This window comes from Porites lutea, chromosome 12 (genome assembly GCF_958299795.1).
Source record: "Porites lutea chromosome 12, jaPorLute2.1, whole genome shotgun sequence".
NCBI lineage: Eukaryota > Metazoa > Cnidaria > Anthozoa > Scleractinia > Poritidae > Porites > Porites lutea.
In genome coordinates, this window is record NC_133212.1 from 19742514 (window position 1) to 19769013 (window position 26500).

The following is a 26500-nucleotide window of genomic DNA, read 5'->3' on the forward strand; positions in this document are numbered from 1 at the left end:
TCAACTTGAAATCTTAGTGACACCTCTGTTTACCCCCCATACCTTCTTTCTGAAACAAATTGTGTGATTCCAGAAAATATCCATACCCTCCCCCCCCAAGGATGGTCAATGGAAATTCCTAGGGGGTGGGGGGGCAAAAGGGTATAAATTTCCGAGGGGTACAGGGGGTGCCCACGAGAATAATTTTCCACAGGGTTGTAAAAGACGCGATCAATCATACGAGACATACTTAAGTATATGTGGATTATTGGAAGAACCATCCGTGGGAGGGGTATGGATATTTTCTGGAATCACACATTGACCATATAGAAATTTACAACACATGACTTACTTTTAGGAGTTGTGAGCTTAAGTCACGTGAGATTGCCTCCACAAGACGCAGAGCTCTCTGAATTGGATACTTCGTGCTACGGATCTTCTTCAGATGACTGAAAATGGCACTCAGTGCAGCTCGGATTTTATCGAGCTCAGTTGCAGCAAGAAGGTCATCCAGTGGAAAGTCCTTCATAAGTGGGTTGTAATCATTCACTGTTGCTAAAGCAGTTTTTAAACCTAAATTTTAAAAAAGTGGGTCTTATGAGAAAACACAGGTAAGTGTGAAGGGGAATCGATGTTCTATCATGTACAGAAAGATCTCTTACCAGACAGAGCTGGCAGCTGGAAACGACAACTGGTTTCAAGAATGCTACATTGTAAGTAAAGTTGTGAGAAAACTCCCTACTTTACAGTGAATGGACACTTCCAGGCATATGGCAACTAATGCTCACCCTATTGACAATTCTCTTAGGAGTTTTCATGCCATTCATAAAGATCTGTATCATCTGAATTTCTTAACTTGAAATAAGCTTCAATTGATTGGTTACTTGGTACTAGGAATGTGACCAGTTATCGCCAAGTTGTCACTGCCCACGGCGAAGCATTCAAAATTCAATAGCTTGTGCAAAACTCTCAGGCTTAGTACCTGACATGAACACGGAAGTGCTAAACTCTCACACTTGCTTCCCTACAACAGAGCCTGCTGGCAGGCTAGTTCAAGTTACATCAACAGTACCTGTGTCGGTGTCAAAACTGACAGTAGCATGGAATCTTTTTCCATGTTTTAAGATGTCAAGTGTCAGTGCAATGTCAGGACTCTCTCTGATGTCCTGGATCCTCAACAATGCTCGCTCAAGATTCAACCAGAAGCTGATTTCTTGAAGAGCAGTACCAGATGCTGGGTCACGATCAAGTTTGGTAACCTAAACACAATATAAAATGTAGTTAGATGTTTCAAACCTGCTGGCCTTTATGATCCTCTCCATTACAAAAGCACTGGAGTCGCAGATTATTCAAGATTCATGTGGAGACAGTAAAAGCTCTTATCTTTGACATGGACTTGACAGTGAACATTTGAATGAAAGCAACTCAGTTGAACTGTTCAGGAATAGAGCTCAAGGCAAGAGTAAAATCAATTAAAGTAGTTTCCGCTGGCTGAGGAGTAAATGAAGCAGGAATTATTTCTCACACAGCACAGGGAGTTTGGGTTCAAGTTTGCAGTGAGTCTTTAGGTCACCTAGTGTTTCAGAGTTCAGTGTTTTGCTACCATCCACCATTGCCTGACCAGCCCCACCCACCTGCCCCCTGCCCCGCCTAGCTACCTTTTATGTGTCTTTTGAGTTATTTAAGCATTGAAAGTAGTGCCGTAGTTCTGGTTGCTATTATATCTAGTCTCAGTTTCTTGCTATCAATGTATTAGGTCTTTTTCTGTAATTTTAGTCATTTATGGTGTTGTAACAAATTATTACAACACCAGAGAGAGAGACTGCATATCAGATCAGACTGCATAGTCGTGAGAAAAGAAAGTAACCAGTACTACTGTTATACTTTGGTTTGTTAGAAAGGGAGAAACCCTGATGAATAACATACACACCTTTTGAATTTCTCTAATCCATCTGTTCACTCCGTTCTGCAGCTGATTCAGGAATGTTGAATCCTCAACTTTGTCACCAAAATCTTGTACCTTGGGTCTCCGACCTTCTTCAGCAGTTTTCTTAGCCATTGCTGTCACAATCGGATGGATGGCAAGAGAAATCTCTGGAATGTCAATGTTCTGCTGTAGATGTAGGAGGCCCATTTCAAGCTCAGCAATCTTCTTCTCCACAGATGGAACCATTTTATCTCCATCTCTGAAAAAAAAATTACCAACAAAAAATATGCAGGATCAAATGAGTTGGTAGTGCCGTCCAAACATGGTCAAACCTCTGATAATAAAATGTCAGAGAGAGTCGTACAAATTTAAGTTTAACTGGTTCTACACAAATGGCATTAATAATTGTCATACTATGAGATTAGGTATGAGAAGACAAAAACTATCTTTACAAAATAGAATGATGATGTTACTTACGATGAAAGCAGAATGGGTGAGGAAGGTAAGAGTGAAGATGATTAGGAGGGCATTCACAATGATGAAAATGGTAGAGATAATGATGATGATGAGGAGGAAGAGGATGATTACAAAGTACCAAGATTACAATTGGTACAACAGCAGTGTAATTACAGAGAGGAAGGATAATCATATTCAAATTCAAAGTAGACAGACTGCAAATTATCTTAGTTGCTAAAAAATATATATCTACATGTCGCAACTGTTCATCAGTAGGATGCCTAAAATGCGTGCAATTCCACAACTGGTTTCGGCTCCATTAAATCCTATACCAATTGTTACAGATAATTTATTACAAGGAGGGTAAGAATGACAAGGTTAAAATGAAGACAATAAGATAACTATCACTTGATTCAGAGGGACTGTTAGCATAATCACTAAGCTTTTCAGCAAGCTCATTGGTGTACTAAACACTGTCATCACAATCAAGCAAACATGTCCATACAAGTCATTTCTAATGCTGCTTATAACCTTGAACACGTTCTATGCATGTTATGCATCAGTCAATTCCAGCTTTGTCCAGCCCCCCTGGGGTGACCCCTGGGCATTAGCATTTTTTCCCTTGGATGGCAAATTCCCGGGGGTGGGGACTATTAAGCTCTCAAATCCCCCGCGGTAGGGACGAAAAAAGAGGGCAAATGCCCTGTCCTCCATCAACACTGCAACATTTTTCACTGATCGCACAGTCAAATAGTGCCATTTTAAGCATTTTAATGTGCATTTTTTTTGTTTCATAACTTAACCCATTCGCTCCTGGAGATTTTGCCGAAAAACGCGTTTTGAAGCTAGTCGAGTGGTTTTCTGGTCACTGTCGTGCTATAAAAAGCTAAAACTTACCACAAACTGGTTTGCAGGTCGAACACTTCGCGGCCTTCTGATCCAGATGCAAAACATCAGCTTGTGAAGTTCGGGCATGCGCAGAAAGCAAAATTTCGACATAGTTTTTGGGTTTAAAAGTGACACAGCAGTCTTGACTTTTACTTTTCCCTTTCTCTCCTCCCTTCTTTTTTCGCTTTTCTTGCCTCATTTTTTTTTTTCTCTTGCTGGGCATTTAGTAGGCTTGATTTTGGTGGGAAGAGTTTTTAGGAAAGCTTTTAGGATCTTAGGATTAGGCGAAAGGAAAGGTAGGTGGGTAATGGAACAGGATTTTCATGGAGATTTTCAGGTCAATGTCACGTGGTTTTTTGCTTGTTTCTCCGGTGTCCTTGACTGAATTGTGCTCATTCTGGTATGGTTTGAAAGATCTCTTCACTCTGCATAAGTTAGCGAAGAAAGTTGTCCTTGACCGTTAAAACTGATGACTTCACAATGGGTAGAAAGGACCTGGATCCGCACGGGCGGTTACGGGCGGTTCAGGGGCGAATGGGTTAATAGTGCTCTATTAATTTTAATGTCAATAATTTTGTAACAATACTAAAACCATAAACTAATTAATAATAATTAATAATTAATAATTAATGTCTTCCTCTGCAATAGATAGCGCTAGGATTCTAATTAAGACTTTACGCTGCGACGACACCAGTTTATGGTTTTAGTATTGTTATAAAATTATTGACATTAAAATTAAGAGAGCCATATTAAGTTATATGTTATGTCGAATAGTTTTATAAATATGAAAGGATGTTCTTCTTCAAATAATATCAACAGAAATTTGATTCAACTTAACTAAAAAAACGTTGCCGAGTCGCGTCGATAGCTCCCAATTTCGCTATGAAATTCTGGCTTGATAGGCAATGAAGAAATGCATGCATAAAATCAACAACATGCCTTAACAACCCTCTTCAATTTTTCCCTGTCCTTGACAGAGGAGCCAATATGCTTGTTTTTCTAGTAAAATCCTCTTCATAGTTAAATTCTGATAGGAAACCACATGCGTGTCAAAAGCTCGGGAATAGTCTCAGGGTAGGCAGATGCCTGTCCCCCGGGCAGCACAATGTTTGCAAATGCCCCACCCCTGGGACGGACAAGGTGGGCAAATGGCCCACAGTAGCACGGGGGCGGGGGTGGAGGAGGGGCCTTGGCACAGCTGGAATTGACTGATGCACTATCCTAGCCACCTCCAAGTATTTGCAATCCCCCCGAGTCCTGGTATATCGTATACCGTAATTAGCCCTACCATAAAAACTTAAAATTTAATTTGCATATTGATAGCATCCAACACACCCAAGTCTAATATGACTTCTTCAATTCACGGAACTTGAAATCATAGAACTGTCTGAACAGCAATTCGCAACTTCACCACATGTCATACAAAACTAACCATGAACGACATGATAAAAAGACACGGATGAAGAAAAAATGAAATATACCTGTCTGCTTTGCCAGATTTTCTCACGAACGACTTAAAATATGGCGCCACTGCGTTGCTGATGTAGGAGTGAAGAGTTTCGTAAGGAGAGCCTTCGTTTAAATTTATCACACGAACTTGTGAGGTGATCTTCTTGTCAGCATCAACAATCGCTCCTCGTTTGATAAACGCGACGCTTGAGAGCTTCGGCGCGGTGTAATGAACATCCAAATTGATGGAATACATCGCCTTTTCTTGATCGTTCTCGGCGCCACTCTCTGTCGAAGAGGTTTCATCGCTTTCTTCTTCATCTTTGAGTGGCGTTCGCGTAACGAGAAGGCTTCTCGTTTGGGCATCAGCAAGAAATTTCCTGATGTAGTCCACATGCAAGGGGTCTTTCAAAGTTGTGTCCAGCTCGAGCGGAACTTGTGGGTCGCCTTCCAGAAGAAGAGGTACAACTCGACGCAAATAATTTGTAAAATTCTTCACATCTACTACAGCAGCTTCAGGAGGAGTCGGAGAACTGGGTCCTCCGTCTCCTGCCGCCGACATGGCGGAAAAACAGCAAAGATAAAGCTTCTTTCGCTCTAAATTTCGACAGACACTTAATACAGCTGTAGATTCGCCGAGCCTTTATTTTTCATTCCACGTTGAAGAATCACGTGACTCATGTACAGAACGAGCCTTGGTGGGTAGGTCACAGGATTTATTCTATCGATCTGTTGGCATTGTTTCGGTTTTTAGATTGAAACGAAAATATTTTAAACATCCTTTTTTAACTTACAAACACATTTTAATAAAACTTTCTGAAAGAACTACTAAATGTGCATAAAAAGTATCAGAGATGTAGATAATTTCTCATTCATAGATAAAATTAAAAAATAAAAATAGAGGGACTCGGGGAAATTTCAAAAGTCTCTTTTGAAGTGCAGGATATTCAATTATTTGTTCTGCATCCAAGGCAGTCGCTATTACAATGACTTTAAGCCAAGATTATTAGTCTTCGCATGCCCTGGATTAAATGCTCAGATAGCTTACATGTGGGAGCTCAGGGGCAGATCTAGGGGGAGGGTGCAGTGGGTGTGCACCTCCCCCCCCCTGAGATGACCTGCGGTTTTCTAATACAACTGGTATTCTGCAAAAAAAAAAACTATGTGGTTTAATGGTATTGAAGTAGAGCAAGGGACGAGTGCACCCCCTCCTAAAAAAAATCCTGGATCTGCCCCTGGAGCTACTGTGAGACAAAAGGTAGGACTTTGGATGATTTTTTGCCTTCTTTGCCAGTTCGTCCTTGTGATGCTTATGCTCATCCTGGTGTCTGAACTTAGGGATCAAGGTTAACAATGGGCTCATTACTTCTGATCACAAACTAGAAATTCAATCTGGGGTAGTAAACTGTCCACCTGGCCATGGGAATTTGAGCCCCAATAACTTCTTCACACACTGCACTCGACCCCATAACCCCGGCAACCAGCACCAGCATCCCCAGGTGGAGATTTTGGGTACTCCTATTTATGGGCTACATGTTAGGTATGTATGTGTGTGTATGGTATTTCACAGCGGTCAAACGAGTGAAATTTGCAAAAGTTAAGCGAAATACTTCAAAGTTAAGGTTGCTACTTTCACTATCGAAAGTTTAGGGTATTTCCAACATCCTGTTAGTTTACTAAACTTTTTAAAAGTTTACTAAAAAAGTTCTAAGTGATTGAAAACCGATGCTGACGTTATTATCAGCGCCATTTTCAAACATGATTCTCTTTTAGCGCGAAGCGTTTTCAGCGAAAAAAGCTCAAAATTTTGAGAAAAATGGAAAGATAGTTATGTTGACTACCTGATTTATCAATCTTTGCCCACTTTTCGCTAACTGGTAAATGAAATCCCAGCAATAAAAAACAAAAATAACGATTTAGATGTTTGACTGCGGTGGTGTATGGTATAGGCTAAGAGCATTCCTCAAGTACCCCCACCCCCTTGGTCCCACTTGTATTGGTATTTAATCAAGGAAAACCCCGTTGACAAAGCAGAAGTAAGCTTGAAAAGATAGCCAATGTGGGGAAGGAATGTGTAACAAAGCCCTAAGAATGTCTGCATTGGAGGCTTAAAAATAGAAGCCTGCATAGCGATTGTTTCCAATCAAGTTATTGCACAAAAGTTTGAGAGAGCATTCCTCTTTTTTGCTCTCATCCCAACTGTCTTGACAAACTCACATAGAAACACTTGGAACAGGACACAGGCTAACAAAAAAGCTGCTACACAGACAATCAAGTGGTAGAAAAGGATTTTATTCATTGGCTTATTATGCTCAAATGTGAACTGTATTATTTATTGGTATTTACAAACAAGATGATTATTGGCTTTTTTTGCGGGGACAACTCTAGTTTTCAGCATTACACCAGAAATTTGTGACAGTCGGAACACTGCTTGTGGTATATGCTCATAGAAAGTTGTAAGAGACATAAACCTACAGAAAGCCTCCTAGAATTCCCAGCAATGAGGGAGGTCTTATTTTCACATCTATATACACGTATACAAAGTAATCTTGTCATGATTTTGCAGTTTCACATTTCTTGGTAAGGTTGCCAACCTTTTTCTGCACTTCATTGTTCTTCATCTTGGACTTGAGGCAAACCAAAAAGAGCTGTCTCTCTTTAAAGAGTTCTGTAAGAATTGACCATTTCCGAGCTGCTCCACGCCTCAGTTACAATGCGAAGATAAGTGAGAAGCTATTAACATGAAAACGATTTCTATTCTCATGCAAATAAATCTCATTTTCACAAGAAAGATTTTGCACTTTGCCTCATTTTGAAACTGAGAGTTAATGAACTCAGAAATGGCCTATAGCATGATGTGCTACTGGTTCGCACTTTCACAAGCATCTATCCAGTCACTGTAAACATCAACAGGTTCTGAAAGATCTGCAACTAGTTAAGGAAAGTTCAAGTGAAATCAAGCAGTTTTTAAGTGGCACATAATTATGTCAGAAAGATGCCACATGTTACCTAGAAACTTCTGATCTGATCTTGGTATATCTTAGAAGTCTCAAACTTTTACTTTGAACCAGGCTCAGAGTCTTGAACTTGTTGCTTCAATGTCTCATTTTCAGACAAGGGTCGCGCCACCAATTATCGTTGCTAATTTAACACTTTATCATTCACCACCACTAATTTTGCAAACACCTTTTAAGTGCTGCCTAAATAAACTCTATCATCATACATTTTCATAATGGGCTACATTTCATATCATTCAATAGCCTGTGAAAACAGCCATTTCTTCTCGCTCCTCACCACTGAGGACGTTTCGTGAGGAAAAAGGTCTGTGATTCAGCAACAGAAATTCCATACTGATGATATAAAATCTGCCCAGAATCCAGTCATAAGCACTGATTGGACAACAGAGTAGCTAAATCGTTCTAAATCGTGCGAATGACAGACAAAAGACAAAAGGCCACAACAGTCAAATGTTTAATTTAATAAAACTTTTACAAGTGCAGCCATTGTTGTAGAGTCTGAAAACAATAGCTACACTTGTAAATTACACATGTAAAAGTTTTATTACACTGACCCCAGGTTTGACTCTTGGGACTGCACCAGTATATATGCGTTATTGACCAAGCCTGAGGTTAAGATAACTGGATATATTGGTTAAGTACTTTTCTGGCATTTTTATGGACCGAGATGAAGTCAAGTTCAACATACAGCTGTAATCACAAAACAGAATAAGGCCAATATCTAGCCATTTCGACCGAACAAGTTAAAGTCGTTGCTTTGCTAATATAAATCTATTGTTTTTTTTTTTGCTGTTCTCGTTGCTGTTGCCATCGTCATTTCTTGAAAGCTCCCTAACACCAGAGGAGTGGAGGCACTGTTTATGTCCTGCAAACAGCTGGACCTTACAGTTACTCAGATAACCATCCACAAAATCAAAAATACAATGTACCATCCCATCTTTAGAGGAAGATATAACAACAGTGTCCTCAATTAGCCCTTTCGTACTAATTTCTTCTTCTTCTTTTGTTTTCTAAAGGATACATGTAATGGATGTCTGATAATCTTCCAAACAAACTCGACATGATATATGCCCTGTATTTCTAACCCGATCCCTGAAAATACAACACCAAAACAGTCAAATGTTAATCTTTAAGGGTAAGCTAACACTGTGTTCTTAGTGGTAAAATAAGGTAAAATAGAGGATGTATGAAAAAATAATTACAATCAATTCCACAATTACTTTCGGTGCAGCTAAAAATAAAAATTCAAGTCCTTTGACAAGCAATAAATTTCAGTTCTTCGAGAACATCGCAGCGCAATATAAAGAAGCACAATATTGAACGTTTTTAGTTAAATTTCAAGAAATATTTAAGCACGTACGCCATGCGTGCGTTTGTTTTGACTGCTCAAGACCAGAGGACTTACATTTTAACTTCACATGACTTCTCGTGGTTGCAAAAAGGACAGTTGAATTGTTTATCCAGGGGATCTGCCCTTCTTTTAGGTGCTGGCTTTCTTTTAGATCTTCTTCTTCCCATTTTAAACACGTGCGAAGCTTCACAAGCTGCAACGAATTTTAGTTCCCGTGTTGTAAAACCCACGCTGTAGCTTTGTAACCGCGTGTCGAGTTACAGGCGTGGCTACGAAGACACTACTACCACAGGCAGGCCACCCTCCAATATCCTGTTCTGGCGGAGCCCTCAACTAGCCTGCGAACGCTTAGACTGCAAAACAGTCGGGTTTTTTCTCAAAATCAGTAAAGAAATCGGTAAAGCGTGGCGTAAGAGTCTTACCGTCTCTCCCCAGTCTCGCTCTGTGTTTTCAGCTTCTTTCCAGACCTTTTGTTTGACTGCTCGCGCGTACTTGAATACGCAAAAATACGGACTGTTTTGCAGTCTAGCGAACGCTTCTCTCCTCGCTTCTCTCCACGCTTCCACCCGAAAAGTAACTTTTCGAGTGGAGAGAAGCGTCGCAGGCTACTGTATATTTATCGGGAAAAGGAAATCATTATTACATCCAAACACGGCACAACAATTTTTTCCCCATCAATTACACTCTTTTTCTAGGAAAACTTAAAGAAAAATTGGCCCGAAAAGCGCGCCTGAATACTGCGCGAGTATATCGAATCGTGCTCATGCCCCCCCCCCGGGCATCCCATAATACTCCTTAAATCTGAGTCAGGAGATTCAATATGGCCGAAGTATCGGTAAAAAGGTCTATTTACCAACTATAATCCATTGTATATTACGATGGCTCGTGATCAGGGATTATTTTTGAGGTACTGCTTACAGTTTGAAGAATTTCTCAACGGTACACCATGGTGATCAGTTTATCTGCAAAAGAATTTAGTGGGTTGTTACTTTTTACGAATATGGACCACAGTTGGTAGGGGTAGTATTGATGAAAAGAGACGATTTTTATCAGGCATGAACTGACTTACAAGCGAGAACCAGACTCAAACAATAACTCTGGGGCTAGAGAAATGATTGTTATTGTTGCACTTATTTTTAACCAGCTAACTCTGAAATCCTGATGCAAGTGGATGACGTAATATATCAAGCATGAGACGCAGTGTTTCATCACCAGATGAAACACTGAGAAGAGAGATGAAAATAAGACACGGAGCGAAGTATTTTTGACGAACTTCGAGGTGTTTCATCTGGTGATGAAACACTGTGTCGAATGCTTGATATTACTTCCCAAACAAAATGATTTTAGACAGAGAAATTAAGGATGTAAAAATGAGCAGTTTTTCATCCGATTTCCAAACACTCATTAGACATTAATTTCTTTTGTATTTTCTTTATGAATTATTATGAGTTTGAGAAATCTCATTTATAAACCCGGAAGAAATTTAAGACGGACAACGGTTCAGACCACTCTTGACATTCGAAAATGTTTGAGATCGACTATTTGGGAACACGCAAATTGAGTGATTAATATAAAGCAGGGTATCGAAGCCTTGCCTCCCTACTCTAGAAACCAAGCCGAATCTTAACGTTCCTAAGATGTTCTCTCGCAATTGTATGTTGAATGTTTTCATATAAAAATCTCACACCACCAGAAAATGCACAGCACATGTGTAGAGCGTTTTACTCACATAACCAGCAAAGAAAGCGTTTACATAAGAAAAGAGTTCAACTTCCACGGGACTGGTTTTGGACACCAACATGGCGGACTTGACGTCATGTGAACAGGCTTTATGGTAATGTTTACTGAGACAACATTTTAATACTGCACTTTGATGCATTCCTTATGGTAATTTCTCCTTACTGATCACGTTGAAAGTACGATACGTGGTGGAAAATGATGTTTATACTGTCATTCAGTCTGAGATGAAAGCTGTATCTGAAACAGATATTTGTTATAGTTTGGAGTCAAAAAATCTTTTATTAACTTCCGTCGATCGTTGGTGTTAAATTGTTCGCCTCTTGACCGGCGTTTCGTTGGCCACTAATAACTGTTACCCATCAAAAATATAACAAAAACTAACCAGTTGTAAGAACCATAATGTACAACACGCTAGCTTACCCCAACGGGAAAATTTTTGCTCATTAGGTTTCATTTAGTACGCATATTCTAGTTTTTACTCTCAAAACTCGAAAGTAGAAGCCACTGTAACACAGAACAGTAGAGTAATGGAAAATGCTGCTCGACAATTTTTAGACGATGGTATCACTTTTCAGTTATAGAATACCACCCACAAAATCGAAACGAGTAACGAAACCATCTGTTAGGAACCCTATCGGCTAGCACTAAAAGCTGAAAGTATTGCTCAGATCGAGTATGCTTTCAAACGCAGTTGGGGAAGTTGCTGGTGAGAACGTCGGAAAGGAAGAAAAACATATTCCGCGAGGTAAGTTAGCGATGAAAAAGGTTTTTATCAACATGTTCAAAATAAGGATAGGATTCACTTGATGTATGAAATGTCGCGAAAAAATGTACCTACGAAGCTAGGTTTGAGATCATCTTTAACGTTAAGTACCATTATCGAGGGATTTATTTCTTTGAAAGAAGTAAGTGGAGAACACTGAAATCAATGCCAAGGATATTTCCAGTCTACTGAATGGAATTGCGATTTCTAAATGGGCTAAACTGATAGGCAACGTGATGGTTATATATTATTGTTTAAAAGAAAACGTTATATTGTTTTTATCGTTAGCTTGAAATCAGGCTTCTCTTTACCTGTGCAGCAGGGAAGGCATTCTAACAATTATGGCCTTTAACTAATTGAAGCCCGTTTTAAACGTCTTCCTAATGCCGTCTTAAGCTGTCGACTGTGGCACGTCTCTATAGTACGACTTCAGACGTCGAATTTGATTCAGTCAAATAAAATAGCTGTTACTAAAACTAAACTAAAAACACAGACTAACCAACTTTTAAAATGTATTTTAACGTATTTATAATTATGAAATTGAATTCAGCACAGCCGTAGAACGACGTTTAAAACCAAGTCGTGCTACTGCTGTGATAAGGTATTTGAAACGCGCCTGAGCAAGAAAATCACGTGATCCAAGTATGCATGGAATCAGGGAAACTGCGGTTCTTTCAACTCTATTGTTCGATAGGGAATCTTAGAATATAGTCAATGAACACAACAGTAAAATGCCCAACCAACTGCTTTGTTATATGTACGGTGAAACCTCGTTAAAACGGACACCAAAGTCTGTCAAGTGTCCGCATTACAGAGGTTTGCGTATTATGATGGAAATAATTATATGAAAATTTGTCAAAATTACCATCTTCAGGACCAGTGAAGTCAGTTGCCGGCTTTTATGACCATTTTTGAAACCACAAATGTATAATAGAGCCCTCAAATGTAATAAAAATTGGTTTCAGGACTTTATTACATTTGTGCTCAATTTGTATTACATTTGCGAGCCTTATTACATTTGTGGTCAATTACTACATTTGAGGCAGCGACAACATTGTTCTCTAGTAAATATACTCGCAAGTTGCGAGTATCTGGAGGTGTTTAAGGCCTGGGTCAATTGCTTGACCTAACGCCAAAATTACGCTTTTCATCATTCCAAATTTGAATTCAGTTAAAACCTCGAGATGTTCTAGCCTGCAAATACTACTGTCTCTCCTCGTTCCACTCCGCTGGGACGTTTCGAGAGGGCGTTTCTCTCCAGAAACGTGCCAGTGGCAAGAAGCAATGAGAGACTCGACTTTATTCGTTGGCTACGTGCATCCATCAAACGAGGAGGGTTAAATATGATTATTTTCAACCAAAAAAGCTAGTGTTTTCATGTATTCGCCAAGAGGATAAAAATTCGCTGACTAAATGCCTCAATTTAAACTTTCCAATCACCTAACTTGTCGAGTGACCAAAATTATCAAGGCACAAGAAAACGTTCTCACACATTATCCACTCGCTAGTAGTTAACTCTGAAAATACTGATAAAAGTGGATGACATCTCATTTTAAACTAGGAAGAAATTTAAGATGGACAACGGTTCAGGTGACTCTTGTCACTCGAAAATGTTTGCGATCGGCTATTTGGGAACACGCAAATTGACTGACTAATGGACCAGCGCATTGAAGCTGTGACAGAGCCAAATCTTAAAACGTTCTTAAGATGTGCTTCAGCTGTACGTTAAATATTTTCATATAAGACGCTGTAGACTCCACCGGAAAATGCAAAATGCGTAGCACATGTATCAGTACAGTACACTGATGTTCAGTGAGCCAAACATTTTGTTGCATATGTTAAAAATCAAAATCATTTTCAGGTTAAATTTTTTAAACCAGGTTAACCAGATAACAACAACAACAACAAATTTCAAATACAAATACTTTAAGCACTATATATAGCTCATTTCAGCTCAATCTCTGCAAATTATTAAGACCGTGTTTTTGACAATGGAAAAATTCTACAGGGACGAATTCCCTTCCCCACCCCCGCTAGAGTGCAGCTTTTACCCGTTCAATGCCGTTTCAACGCAATTCAGCAACGAAACCACGAAAGATGGAGAATATCATCATTTTTTGATAACGTACGTGCATGAGCAAATTGTTAATCTGTTAAGACTTTTATTTTTGTAGACCACGAAAGAGGGAAGTTTTGCTATTTAGAATGTAATCAAGACCAGGAAGTTCTTCAAGCACATTTAGAGAGTGACAATTTCATGTCGATGCGAAAGTATAAACGACTGTAAAATGGAGTTTGACAGGAATAAGTTTGATCTCGTTTCAGCACTAGGTAATGTGGATCATTCATCAACTGAAATTCACATTCTTGTCTCAGACTTTCCTAAAACTAAGCAACAAAGTAGTTTAAAATCATTTCCTCGACAACTCGCAAGAGCCAAGTTTGACTTAGGCCCACTACCTTTTCTTCCAAGACCAAACCTGGTAGTTGAAATATTAGCTGGTAAGTAGAAATCTATAAGTGCTTAAAATTTTCCTCTAAGATTTTCTATTCAGTGGTATCTGGAAAGCCTATTGTTCGCAATTTTTTAGTTCCATTTATATCGGGATGAGGAGACGCGAACATAACGAACCCTATCCCGATCGTGAAATTGTATTTACCTGCACAGTTTATTAACTCCAGGAATTGAAATATCTTTATAAATAATGGAAATTAAATTGAGTGGAGTGCAATTTGGTCTGAAATCATATGCGTGATTTCAAAATAGGACGAATCTCAAATCTTTATTTTAACACGGTAAAAATTCATCAGGTTTTTTGTTACATATAAAGTATAACTACACAACAATATTTAATAATAATAAATACATATCTAAAGAGTCTCTTAAAAATACTACTCAAAATTACATTAAACTATACCTGTTTTCCATGAATGCCGTGTATCTAACTTAATTAACTAAAACTAAAGTTTAACAATTGCTTAAAACGATTTAGAGATTTCTCTTGTCTAAGATTGAAGGGCAGACTGTTCCAGAGAGTTGCACCTCTATACCTAAAGCTCCTTTTTAGGTAGTTGGTTCTTGGTAAAGGGACATTTAATTTGTTCGTAGAGTCCCTTAAGACATAGCCTGACGAACTGCGCTCAGTAAACATAGAGGATAAATAGTCAGGGGCCAGATCATTAAGAGCTTTCAACACCATTAAAGCTACTTGAATTTGACTCTGGGTGATCAGGTCTTTCCAACCAAGTTGTTGTAACAAGTAGCGAGCGTCAGCGAGCGCGCAGCACGAGTTCGATGTGAATCACAACCATTATTTCAGACCAAAATTGCACGACACGAAGTTCAATTTAATACCACTTTATTACAGCCATTTTTTTGAAATCGCAGAATACAGTCAGTCCCAATGTTCTATTGATCAAGTAGGCGGTTTGTTGAAAAGCGGGAAACAAAAAGGCTTTTACACCTCATTTGGTATTCGAAACAGAAATAATGCGATTATATAGAGCAAAAATGGTGCGATTTAAAACAAAAATGATGTGATTTAGAACATGAATGATGCGATTTAGAACAGATGTAGTTTAGAGCAAAAAATTAGTGTGACTCGTAAAGAAATCAAACTGCTGAGAGCCAATCATATTGCAGGAATCACCAGTGATTTCAAAATGGATATAACCAGGAATTTGGAAAGCTAAAAGCTAACGGTGTTTCATGTAAAGACATCGGCTTGTTTTATTATTACTACATTGTATGAAAACAGCAACATAATTTCTGACAATGAAGTGAAGTGTAACTTTTGCTTACGTTCACATTATTGGAAACCGAGTGAAGCTATTTTTTTTCATAATTGTTATAACAGAAAGCTCTAAAAACAATTTGAGGACGAAGTTTACTTCCTAAGAACAGTGTTAATGTCTGTCTCTGAAACGCAAAAAACGTTGTTCAAACGTGTTCAAGGCTCATTTCGTTGTAGTAGCCAAACATTTCAAATAGAGATTTATCGAATACCCTCTCTTAAAAATTGCTTAAGATAGATACAACGCAAGGCAGTTATATTATATGAACTACAAGTCCCTTAAGCAGCTTCAAATACGAATGTCGAAATTTCGCACAAATTGAGGAAATGCAAAAATGGCAGTTGCGTCACCGTGTTGCCATGGATACGCCGAACCTGAAGAAAAAAACTGACCTTATTTGGAAACTCTAATCCCTTGAAGTGGGTACAATACACCTCCTTAGCTTGTTTGTTTTGTTTTCCCAATGAAGTCCCAGGGGAATTTCACCCTTTGCCTTTTCGTAAATTAAGCGTACATATGCATGTGAATATGACGAAATTTGAAATTATATCAAAATTAATTAATAATGAGTGCGTTTTTAACTTTGCAGAACTGCATACATCGAGAAAGAGATTTTGCCATTTCTTGTACAGCGCGAAATGCCGACCACAGCACGACTGTTGCTAGCTACTCAGTGCTTTGTTTTGCTCACTTTAAGTGTTACAAGCTTGCGACCTGGGGGGTAAGTTGTCTTTTTCTTTTTCTGTCCTGTCGTTTTAAAAATCATCAATCGTTAGCCAAGCAGTAACCTTCGCTTGCGGAAATTTTCTCTTCCCTGCTTCGTTTCCAGACGTCCTTTCTTGCAAAAGTGTGATTCCTGGGAAGGATGCACTGCTTTCGGTGAACTCCTAAACGTGACGCCCCAATCTCTCACCAGGGCTCTTCCCTTAGAAATGGTAGGGGGGACACCCTGCGATCAAGGTTGGTGGTGCCTTAAGCAAAGGCATTTTTCAACGACGCAGGTCAACTGGAAGTGGACCTTTTGCATTCCTGGGCATTCCTAATCTGCCAGATACCTAAGCAGAAGGAAGGTGAACCTTATAATGAAAGTTCGCTTCGGACTGGAGTTCTCATTATACAAAAAATAAAAAGGATGAGAAAGATGAGAAAGAAATAAATACAGACAGGCCCATATATAACGCGAATCAAAGAAGGTAAAAAATGTCTTGACGAGAATAGAGGGCAATTGACATGCATTATGAACGAGCTATTAGCTCGTAGGCGTGACGTATATAAGTAACTAAATAATGATGATGATGATGACGACGAAAATGACCGTAAAAAAATGAAGAATATGTCAACAACCCCGAGTACTATTATGCTGTATAGAATCCTCTTTACAGTGAGGAGTCAAATATAAAGTAAGTTAAGGGTCATTTAAATTTTAGTCCTGTCGGGGAACGCGGCTTATGGCAGCTCGACAAACAGGTATAGTCCAGTTCACATATAATCGATTTTATATCATGTCCTTGCAGTCGCAACGTGAAAACAAGATGGGTTTCCTATTCAACAAGACTTTCCACGGCTGTCACGACATTAACTTCGAGTAGGACATGCACTAAAACATGGTCCTGGTCTTGCCAAAATTGTCGCAGATGCAGGTGAGATCTGTTTTCGCTTGTCTATTTAAAAGTAGAGTTAGAATTAGTCTAGTGTTCGAGGCATTCTCGGCTCGCAAACCCTGGACAACGGAAGCGGAAAAGGGACAATCCAGCAATATTTTGTAAATCCAAAAAAATAGTTTGAGCCGGGATGTCACGGAGACTCTAAGTGGGAGCAACCAGACAAGAGAGAACGCCTAGGGACTAGCATAATCAAAAAACCCCAGAAACTGGAAGGGAGAGAGATCGGGGCTTGGGAAACATTCAGTTTGTTTGCGTGAATACAGTTGACCTTCTCTCTACAGACATTCGATTACGGACAGTTCTCTTAGACCAGGAAATCCCTACCTCTATAGTACGCTCATGGACACCTCTATAACATTCACGTGCATTGGTTCATCGCTAAACCGATACCTAGCTTGCAGCCATGTTGTAAACCTGAATTAGCGTAGAGATTTCAAGTAAAGTAGAAGGTTGCTTATTGATTCTAAAAAGCCCAAATAAAAAAATTGAGACATTGATTGACTGTCCGTCTTAGAGAGAGTCGCGGTAACGTGAAACCAGTAATTTTAAAGCTGAACCCATTCACAATGAAAACGTCTGCAGGGGCGTAGCCAGCTTTTCGACTAGTTGTAGGCCTTGCTTACTTTCATTTCTACATATCCTGAAAATTGCACGCATGACTAGTACGCACTGACCTCATCAACACTTTGAGCTCTTAGCTTTTTAGCTCACCCCAACAATGCATAATTAGGCTGATTTAGCAACAGAACGGGAACGTCAGTTGACGACGGTGCGTGCAAATCAAACAACCAGATTGACCAATGGCAGAGAGCAAATTGAGCACCGAAAGTCGTGTTTAGTCCTTTCCGCGCGCTTTCCCGTCGTCAACTGAGGTTCCCGTCCTGTTGCTAAATCAGCCTATTGATTACAAGCGAAAGAGTGATCAAACCAAACATTTGTAGGCCCGGGCCTAAAGGTCTATGGGCTGCATGGTCAGTTCAATTTAAATTGTACAGAACATCTAAAACTGGAACATATATTGTAGCAGAAAAGTGGAATCATTTTCTCATTGTAGAATCAAACTGATCAAACGTTCATTCATAGAGCAAACGTTCACGGCTTCGTGGTCTAAAAGCGAAACAGTATATACTCCCTGAACTGGAGCAAGACGACAAAATAACAAATAGCAACTTTGCATTATGGTTGCTGGTAAAAATCAAAATCAAAGTTCCTGAGCCGGCGGCTAACAACAGACTTTCGTTCATTGAGCGGTTTCTTATAGAGAGTTTAGTTACAGTAAAATGACTGAAAAACGGCAGGGACCAACACCAGGTGTCCGTCCTAGAGAGTCTGTTAGGAGAGAGAGTTGACTGTATATGCATGAAGGTAACGCTCAAAACCGAGGGCTGAAGAGAAATAATATTATAGAATAGTAATAATGGGAAAACGAGGAGGTTCCGTTTAAGAAGAAATTAGAAGTAAGCTGTAACACAGTAAGAGCTAAAAACCAAAAGCCATATTTACAAGAGCAGGTTATACCTCAAAACTTCATTGCTTTAAACTTCCTATGCGCACGTCTCTGCCGAGGAAGTGTGCTTTGGCCTGTACATGCTACGATGGGTAAGTCATGCATAGCTCCGTTTTTATGATCGGGTGTTATTTACAATGAGTTTCTTCTGCACGCATTATCTTTTATTAAGAAATGTTAGACCTGGGCGCTGAGGGCGAAATTTACAAGTAACAATGTTTCTTTCTTTTGTAGAACTACATACCGTCAAAAATGGAAAAATATTCATTATTATGTGACGAGATACAAGCCCATCTATTATTGTGCCCACGGGTGGAGGGCAGCCGGGGACGAATGTACAATACGTAAGTTACACAAAAATAGCCACTTTTTTACCTTATAGTTATAGGCGGATTCATCGTGACGTCACTGTTTACATTTTTGCTCATTAGCATACGAGCTAACCCATAAACGATGTAGCCGTATATACCAATTAGGTTAAAAAATTAAGACAGCTTGTTAATCTATGAAGTTATCAGTAACAAAGAAAATAGCAGCAATTAAAAAATGCAAAATTGCTGGGTGGCAAAACCTTGAGCTCACACACCCTTTGTAAATTTTGGGGGTTTTCGAGAGAATTTCTCCGAAACTGTTTGGTATATCGGGCTCAAATTTTCCAGAGATTACGGAAATTATTATGCTCTTTTGAGAGTCCGAAACTTCATTTTATTAGCTTCATCAGATATTGATAAGCCGATGCTAACGAGACAAAAATGTAAAACAATAGGTGGCCTGCAACACCAACGAATTAAAAAAAATTATATTAATTTCTCCCACCTGAAATCAAGGACGGATGGCATAGATAAAATTATTGATAATTTGTAGCTATTAAGGTGGGAGCAATCACATAATAATAATAATAATAATAATAATAATAATAATAATAATAACAAAAATGTAAAACAATAGGTGGCCTGCAACACCAACGAATTAAAAAAAATTATATTAATTTATCCCACCTGAAATCAAGGACGGATGGCATAGATAAAATTATTGATAATTTGTAGCTATTAAGGTGGGAGCAATCACATAATAATAATAATAATAATAATAATAATAATAATAATAATAATAATAACAAAAATGTAAAACAATAGGTGGCCTGCAACACCAACGAATTAAAAAAAATTATATTAATTTATCCCACCTGAAATCAAGGACGGATGGCATAGATATAATTATTGATAATTTGTAGCTATTAAGGTGGGAGCAATCACATAATAATAATAATAATAATAATAATAATAATAATAATAAAAGATAAATTAGGAACGTAGCAGAAACAATTTATGTTTCGGAGGGAAAAGCAAAATAAGTAATTACAGTTGTGAGCTTTTTATTTTTATTATTTTAATTTATTCCAGGACCTCAGTGATAGGCGAAGCAGAACTGTTTTAGTTTACTCGCCGAGTTACGCAAAAATCAATCACACAAAAGATCTTCCATTATTATTAATTTCCGCTCTTTCTTATTTTAAAGCAATTTGCACAGGCCAACCAGGCCAACCAGGTTGTGCTAACGGAGGCACTTGCATAAGCCCTGAACGATGTCGATGTATGCCGGGATGGAGGGGTGCAAAGTGCAGAACGGGTATGTACGATACCGCTTGCAAAGCTACTGATAACTTGTATACTGTATGAAAGCTCTACACCGAGACCAACCTATAGAAGATTTATGCAACAAATTTTTTCACAATTTTGACGAACTGATTCATGAATGGCGCAAAAGCTGCACAATTGTGCAGGAAGGGAAGGGGAGGGAAACATTACTGTAGCCAAAAATTGAATCACGCGGTAGAACTTTATCTCATGCAATATTAGGGCAAAACGCGATACAGTAGGTTTTAGTTACTAGGGTTTTGTACATTATGCTAGAATTTTTTCGAGCATTTTAGTGGTATTTTTTCCCAGAAAAAAATTTTTTTCGCAGTGAATATAAAAATTAAATATTCAAAATATTCAAATTTCACCTTAATAAAGCCTTGAAGAGGAACCTTTTTTGTTGTAGGAAAACTATTAAGTTTTATACAGTTTTTTTTTTTAGTAATTTTTAGTGACTTTATTTGATTTACCACAAAATACAAATAACGATAAAACAAGACAGTTACATAAAAGCAAATGAAAGTGGCGAGGAAGCCCAAAAAGAAACCATGAGGCTTATAGACATTGGGCTCCCTCAGAGTAAAAATAAAGTTAACAGTAACAGTAAGGCCAGGATCGAAAGTAAAATACAATGAAGGTAAGTATAAATTAACTAATTACATAGACTGAGTTGACAAAATATAAGGTATGGTACATGTAAGAATAAGTATAAAAATAATATCAGACATGTGAAGAAATATAACTATTTACTACAAGATTTATAACTAATAATTCATATTTAATTTTTTTTTTCAATTTCGTTTTGAATAAGTGCAGAGAATTAGATTCTTTAATATCATTTTCTATAGAGTTATAATAAGTAGGTCCTTGGAAACTGACAGAAAATTTACGAAGGTTTGTTCTACAAAAAGGAAGGTGAAAATCGTTCGCGTGTCTAGTGGCATAGCTATGGACTTGTTTGTTTGACTCCCGATAACTCGAACCCTCCTAATTTGAACCTAACACTAACTCGAACCAAAGTGGATTTCCCCTGGATTTCCTTCGTACATTTACTGTAATTTTACCCTCGGTAACTCGAAACCTCTATAACTCAAACCTCTGTCTTGTCGCACTTTGTAATACCTGTCGCACTTGTAATAATAGACTTTCTCAAAGTCATTCGCTTGGTTTTCTGGTCTGGTGTGGTAGGACCCGGCACGAGCTTTCGCTCGCTCGCGCTTCGCGCTCCGCGCTCGTACGATCGCGCTTCGCGCTCACAGTCGCGCTACGCGCTCAAAAGCTCGACTTGTGAGCAAGTCTATTGTAATAACACCTATCGCACTTTGGAATAAACTTGAAATGGTCGGAGGACAAGTAAGCATACCCAGTCGAACTAGAAAACAAATCTTGAAAAATATTGATAATTTGGGTGCCTAAATTAATACTTAACATCTTACTGACATATGCTACATTTAATGCGTAACCCAGTTTTATAAAATACTAGACTTACACACTTAACAGGAAGTATTTGCTGCAGTCGTGAACAAACTTCAACCTTTAGTAGCATGGGTTCATAAAGCATTTACATCGATACCAACAGATATAAACGAGTGCTTGACCAATAATGGCGGTTGCCAGCAACATTGCTCTAATAATCGGGACGGTTCCTACAGATGCTATTGTGATCAGGGGTACGCCAAGTCTGGATTCTTCAACTGTCAAGGTAACTCTTATATTTCTCTTGATCTCTTCAAGGCTAATCAGACTTAAATTGATCAAATTATGATTTGCTCACGAAGTTTTTTTCTCGTGTTAGGTGCAGGCTACAGTCAAATCTCTTGAGTCAGCTCCCTGTACTACCGAAATGCAAAATATAGCACACTGGACTTTCGCCTGATGATTGTTCTTAAAATAGCTCTTTTGCAGACACTTAACAATTAACTGATTTCAAACCGAGGAAGGTTAGGATCGAGTCCATTTATTATGGGATAAACAACAAGAGACCCACGAGGTCCAAACAGAGGAAACCGAGATTTACAAAATCTTGAAGTTTTTATGTTTATAGGGTGTATACTGAGCGAGAGTAGAAGGCCTAAACGTAATAAACACAGTATAAACGACCCTAAATGTAATAAAGTCCTAAATGTAAGAACATTTTGTCCCAAATGTAAAAAATTCTTAAGTTGCAAATTACATTAATTACTCAAATAAGCATCACCCTCAAATAAGCTCAGCATTTGGGGGATTAAATAAGCGCCGCGGCGTTTATTCGCGTAAATACGGTACTAAGAAGTATTACTATGGTTTTAAGCGCTGCCCTCAAGTAAGTGCCGCATTTTTGGAGAAAAAAATTTAGTAAGCTTTGGTACATTATGCACTGTGTAACATGACGTTTACAAATAAATTGCTTGTAAAAGGACAAAATAAAAAAAAGACTTGTAAGCCTTAAAACATTTTTCATACTTCATTTTTGTTAAAGAAATTTACTGCAAAAACCGTGGACGAAGATCCTGTTGCTTGTCAACGTTGGATCTCTAGAAAAGAGATCTAATCAGCTAAAATATTAAGAACAAAAAACGAGAAGTCTAAGGGCCTCTTTACATGGAGGTGGGGGACCCCAGGTAGGTGAGGTAACACGCTTTGGTGGGGAACCCGCCTGTCCACATAATCTCTCATTTTAATTTGATCACGTTTACATGATAGGTGGGGTGACCCCCCGCATGTTACCTCACCTATCTGGGGCCCCTACCTCCATGTAAACACGCCCTTAAAGACTAGAGCCCAGCTGATAACAACGTTTATAAATAACTAAGATAATACGCGTCGCGCTCTGATTGGCCGAGAGATGTGTTTGCATGAGAGTATGTAAACATATGTAGAGTCAAGATGTTTTGTTCTTCGCGCGCTACTCACACAAGCACGAATTTTAAAATGTTTTTGAGTTGAAAACTCGACAAATTTACTTTATTTACCCATTCCCCTCGGATGAAACTTGGAAAATCTTTACAAACATGCTGTGCCCAATTTTTTTTTTGCTTCAGCTGACATTTTAAGCGAGAAAAACCCTTTATTGGAAAGCATCTTTATTGCAAAACAAGAACTGATTACACGCACATTGAGCTTCGTGTACATGATTTCGCGATTGGTAGGAATTTCTCTTTTAATCAGTAACCTAAACAAAGAGTTTTTCTTTTTTCTGGGGAAAGTTATTTTATAAAAGCAATGGAAAACTTTTTCCTGTGTTTGCATAGCCTGATATAAACACTCGAGGGGTGCATGCATAACTGTCTCTGTCTTTAGAAAAATATTGTTACTCTGTCGTTTACAAGCAATTTATTTGTAACCGTTAAGTTTCACAGTGCGTAAGAAAATTTACCGAATTTACGCGAATTAGCGCCGCGGCGCTTATTAACTTTTTTCTCCAAAAATGCGGCGCTTATTTGAGAGCGGTGCTTAATACCATAGTAATACCGCTTGGTACCGTATTTACATGAATAACCGCCGCGGCGCTAATTAACTCCCCACCCCCCCCCCCAAATGCGGCGCTTATTTGAGAGCGCACTTATTCGAGTAATTACTGTAATTGGCAACTTAAGATAGGGCAAATTATTATTACATTTAGGACAAAATGTTATTACATTTAGGACTTTATTACATCTAGGGTCGTTTATTACATTTAGACCTTCTGCAACGAGATACAGCCATTCAAAAACTCCAATATTTACTAAGAAATACATGCACGTCCGGACGGTGTCGGGCAATCCTTAAATCTCCTTGTAAATTTTCAAGTTTTAAGAAGCTGTATCTTGTTTACCAGTTGGCCCGATTAGCACCAAACTTCAGAATTCTGTAAATCTCGGTTTCCCCTTTCTGGCAAGTAATTCATGTTAGTCTACACATAGTCTCCTTACCCCAGTGCTTGTAACTGTGCGGGTATAATAACATATTGCACTATATATAAGGGTGACTACATGGAGACTACCATGAATTACTTGCCCTTTTTGTGACCTTGAAAGTTTCATGTTGTTTATCCCATAATACACGAACTCGTACCAACCCTCCTCGGTTGTAAACAAGGCAATGACCCGAACGTTTGCGAATCAGCAACATCAAAGCAATACGTACCTTCTCTCTCTCGAGGTCTAATTGGCTCGTGCAGTTGTTCCGTCGGCCCTGATTGGCCGACAGTCCGATCTGTATTTTTCACTTCTCTAAGTTTGAGTTTATTGCGAAATAAAGCGAACTTGGTTGAGTTAGGGTAAGGAGACCTGGAACTAATATAGATGTTTGTATTTAGTTACAACCATTTAAATATTTTTTTCAAAAATCGAATTTAAGAAAATGCTTAGGTATACAATATTTGGACTGGCCAATAGCAGTCTTCATCAACTTGACTCTTTTTCACGTTGTTTGATCAGTCCCTGCAAAAGTCTTCTTGACTGTAACGTTTTCAATTTTATCTATTTTGACTGAGGTATACAATATTTCGACTGGCCAATAGCAGTCTTCTTCAACTTAACTCTATTTCACGTTGTTTGATCAGTCCCTGCAAAAGTCTTCTTGACTGTAACGTTTTCAGTTTTATCTATTTTGACTGATCACGATCTTTTTGGATCCGACGTTGAGCAAGATTGTTCGTACACGGTTTTTGCAGTGGTTTTTGTACCTTAACTAAACAGTCTTCATCAGGTTTATTAGGAAAAACCACGAATATACAGAATATATACTACCGTAAAATAATAAAAGGAAGTTACATGGTATTACATAAGGTGTGTGTAACTACCGCTAGTTTTCGGTAGTTACATCCAAACAGCAGTTTTAGAACACTTTCTCAGCAATTGCAACTCTGTTTCCCATATGTTACTTATCCCAGTTGAAACACTTAGATATGAACGCGATTGTCTTAGGAAAGCACGTGAGGCGAACCTCATTCATAAAGCCAAAAACATCGAGCCTCTGGGAATGAACAAACGTGACGAATTATTATCATTATGCAGGGGCACCCAACGAGAATATAGTTCAAAACCACTTTAACATAGCATTGTTAAACGTATTTTAGTATTTAAACGGTAGATATAGGCATATTTTTATCTCTTAAAAATTTTTCATCTGTTCGGATTTCCTAGCTGAAAATCTAGTGATCCGAAAATTATAGGGATCAAAACTTACCTTTTCGAAAATTCTAGCCAGAAACAAAGGCTCCCGAAAATTCTAGGTGACCTTTTTAGGGTAAAAATCCGTTAAAAATAGGCAATTATACCATTTTTCAGATGTTCGAAAATCCTAGGAGAGGCAGGCAAGCAAGAAATTTTACAACAAATGTTCCGAAAATTCTAGATCGCAGATCGTCTTCCGAACAGATATTTTCCGAAAATTGTCGTTGGGTGCCCCTGATTATGTAATCTTTATCTTTTCTTCGGTTTATTTTTCTTAGCAGCCACACCTTACCACGTCATACCATGTAACTCCCGTTTATTATTTTACAGTAGTATATAGTCTGTATATTCGTGGTTTTTCCTAATAAACCTGATGAAGACTGCTATTGGCCAGTCAAAATATTGTATACCTCAGCCTTTTTCACGTTGTTTGATCAGTCTTTGCAGTAGTCTTTTTGACTTTAATTCTATTTTTATCTTTTCCGACTGATCACGATCTTGTTTGATCCAACGTTGAGCTTCATTGATCGTTCACGGTTTTTGCAGTGGTTTTTCAAACCTCAGTTTACATTATTTTTAAAACCTTAACCGGCAGCCGACCTTTTAGCCAAAGCCTTTAGCCTACCATTTTTTCTTGTAGACATCAATGAATGCCAGGGTGGCCACAGTTGTCAGCAAAATTGCGTCAATAGACCTGGAAGCTACTCTTGCACCTGTCGGACTGGATATGAACTGGACAATAACGGCAGAACATGTTCTGGTAGGCCATTTCAAGAATGATAAATCTGTGATCAATATGGCCATCGGTTACTTGACAAGGTCGTAAAACATATGGTGCTGCAACAACCACTCCTAACTCCTTTAAAACCGATTTACTACCAATAGGATATTTTAACAGAGCCATGTTTTCGGACGATGTGAATTGCAAAAAAGTCCTTTGTTCAGCACCCTGCAGCCTTTTCGTTGTTTTGTAGCTAGACCACTTAGATAAGTCTCTAATCCTTTTAATCCGCAGAGGTAAACGAGTGTGCCCAGCCTATTTGTCAGTACAAGTGTAACAACACAGTTGGCAGTTTCTTTTGCACTTGTCCTCAAGGATATCTACTTACGACTAACAAAAGGGATTGCGCAGGTAAACTCAAACACAATATGGAGAGAGTAGCCTGCCTGGCAGGCGCAAAAAGGGGAG

The 26500-nt window shown here is 38.6% G+C and overlaps 3 protein-coding genes across 3 annotated transcripts in view; 1 reads left to right on the top strand and 2 right to left on the bottom strand.

Moving 5' to 3' along the window:
• The window catches only part of LOC140953519 (cytoplasmic dynein 1 heavy chain 1-like), a 69850-nt gene extending 64514 nt beyond the window's left edge, over positions 1–5336 (bottom strand). The window contains exons 1-4 of the mRNA XM_073402921.1: positions 4732–5336; positions 1910–2165; positions 1052–1238; positions 332–552 (exon numbers count right to left, since the gene is read on the bottom strand). Of these exons, the coding sequence (XP_073259022.1) occupies positions 332–552; positions 1052–1238; positions 1910–2165; positions 4732–5261 (1194 nt within the window). The 5' untranslated portion in view covers positions 5262–5336. The remainder of the gene's footprint in view (positions 1–331; positions 553–1051; positions 1239–1909; positions 2166–4731) is intronic.
• A 2170-nt stretch (positions 5337–7506) lies between these two features.
• Positions 7507–9307, bottom strand: LOC140921371 (transcription elongation factor 1 homolog). The gene is made up of 3 exons (XM_073371372.1): positions 9122–9307; positions 8738–8808; positions 7507–7624 (listed from the first exon to the last, which is right to left on the bottom strand). Exons 1-3 carry the CDS (start codon positions 9232–9234, stop codon positions 7560–7562), a joined length of 249 nt encoding a protein of 82 aa, XP_073227473.1. The 5' UTR covers positions 9235–9307; the 3' UTR covers positions 7507–7559.
• A 2175-nt stretch (positions 9308–11482) lies between these two features.
• LOC140953838 (uncharacterized) overlaps positions 11483–26500 on the top strand; it is a 29083-nt gene continuing 14065 nt past the window's right edge. The window contains exons 1-9 of the mRNA XM_073403218.1: positions 11483–11552; positions 13745–13841; positions 15955–16086; positions 16880–17005; positions 18771–18880; positions 20055–20165; positions 21756–21878; positions 25952–26071; positions 26327–26443. Of these exons, the coding sequence (XP_073259319.1) occupies positions 11483–11552; positions 13745–13841; positions 15955–16086; positions 16880–17005; positions 18771–18880; positions 20055–20165; positions 21756–21878; positions 25952–26071; positions 26327–26443 (1006 nt within the window). The remainder of the gene's footprint in view (positions 11553–13744; positions 13842–15954; positions 16087–16879; positions 17006–18770; positions 18881–20054; positions 20166–21755; positions 21879–25951; positions 26072–26326; positions 26444–26500) is intronic.

Bases quoted from the DNA above. Each gene is read 5' to 3' on its own strand.
- LOC140921371 (XM_073371372.1), bottom strand. From the start codon at position 9,234: ATGGGAAGAAGAAGATCTAAAAGAAAGCCAGCACCTAAAAGAAGGGCA. The intron at 8,809-9,121 runs GTAAGTCCTCTG...TTGTATTTTCAG, and splicing joins AAGTCATGTGAAGTTAAAAT to GGATCGGGTTAGAAATACAG. The intron at 7,625-8,737 runs GTATCCTTTAGA...AACTAGTTGCAG, and splicing joins TTATCAGACATCCATTACAT to ATCTTTCAGAACCTGTTGAT.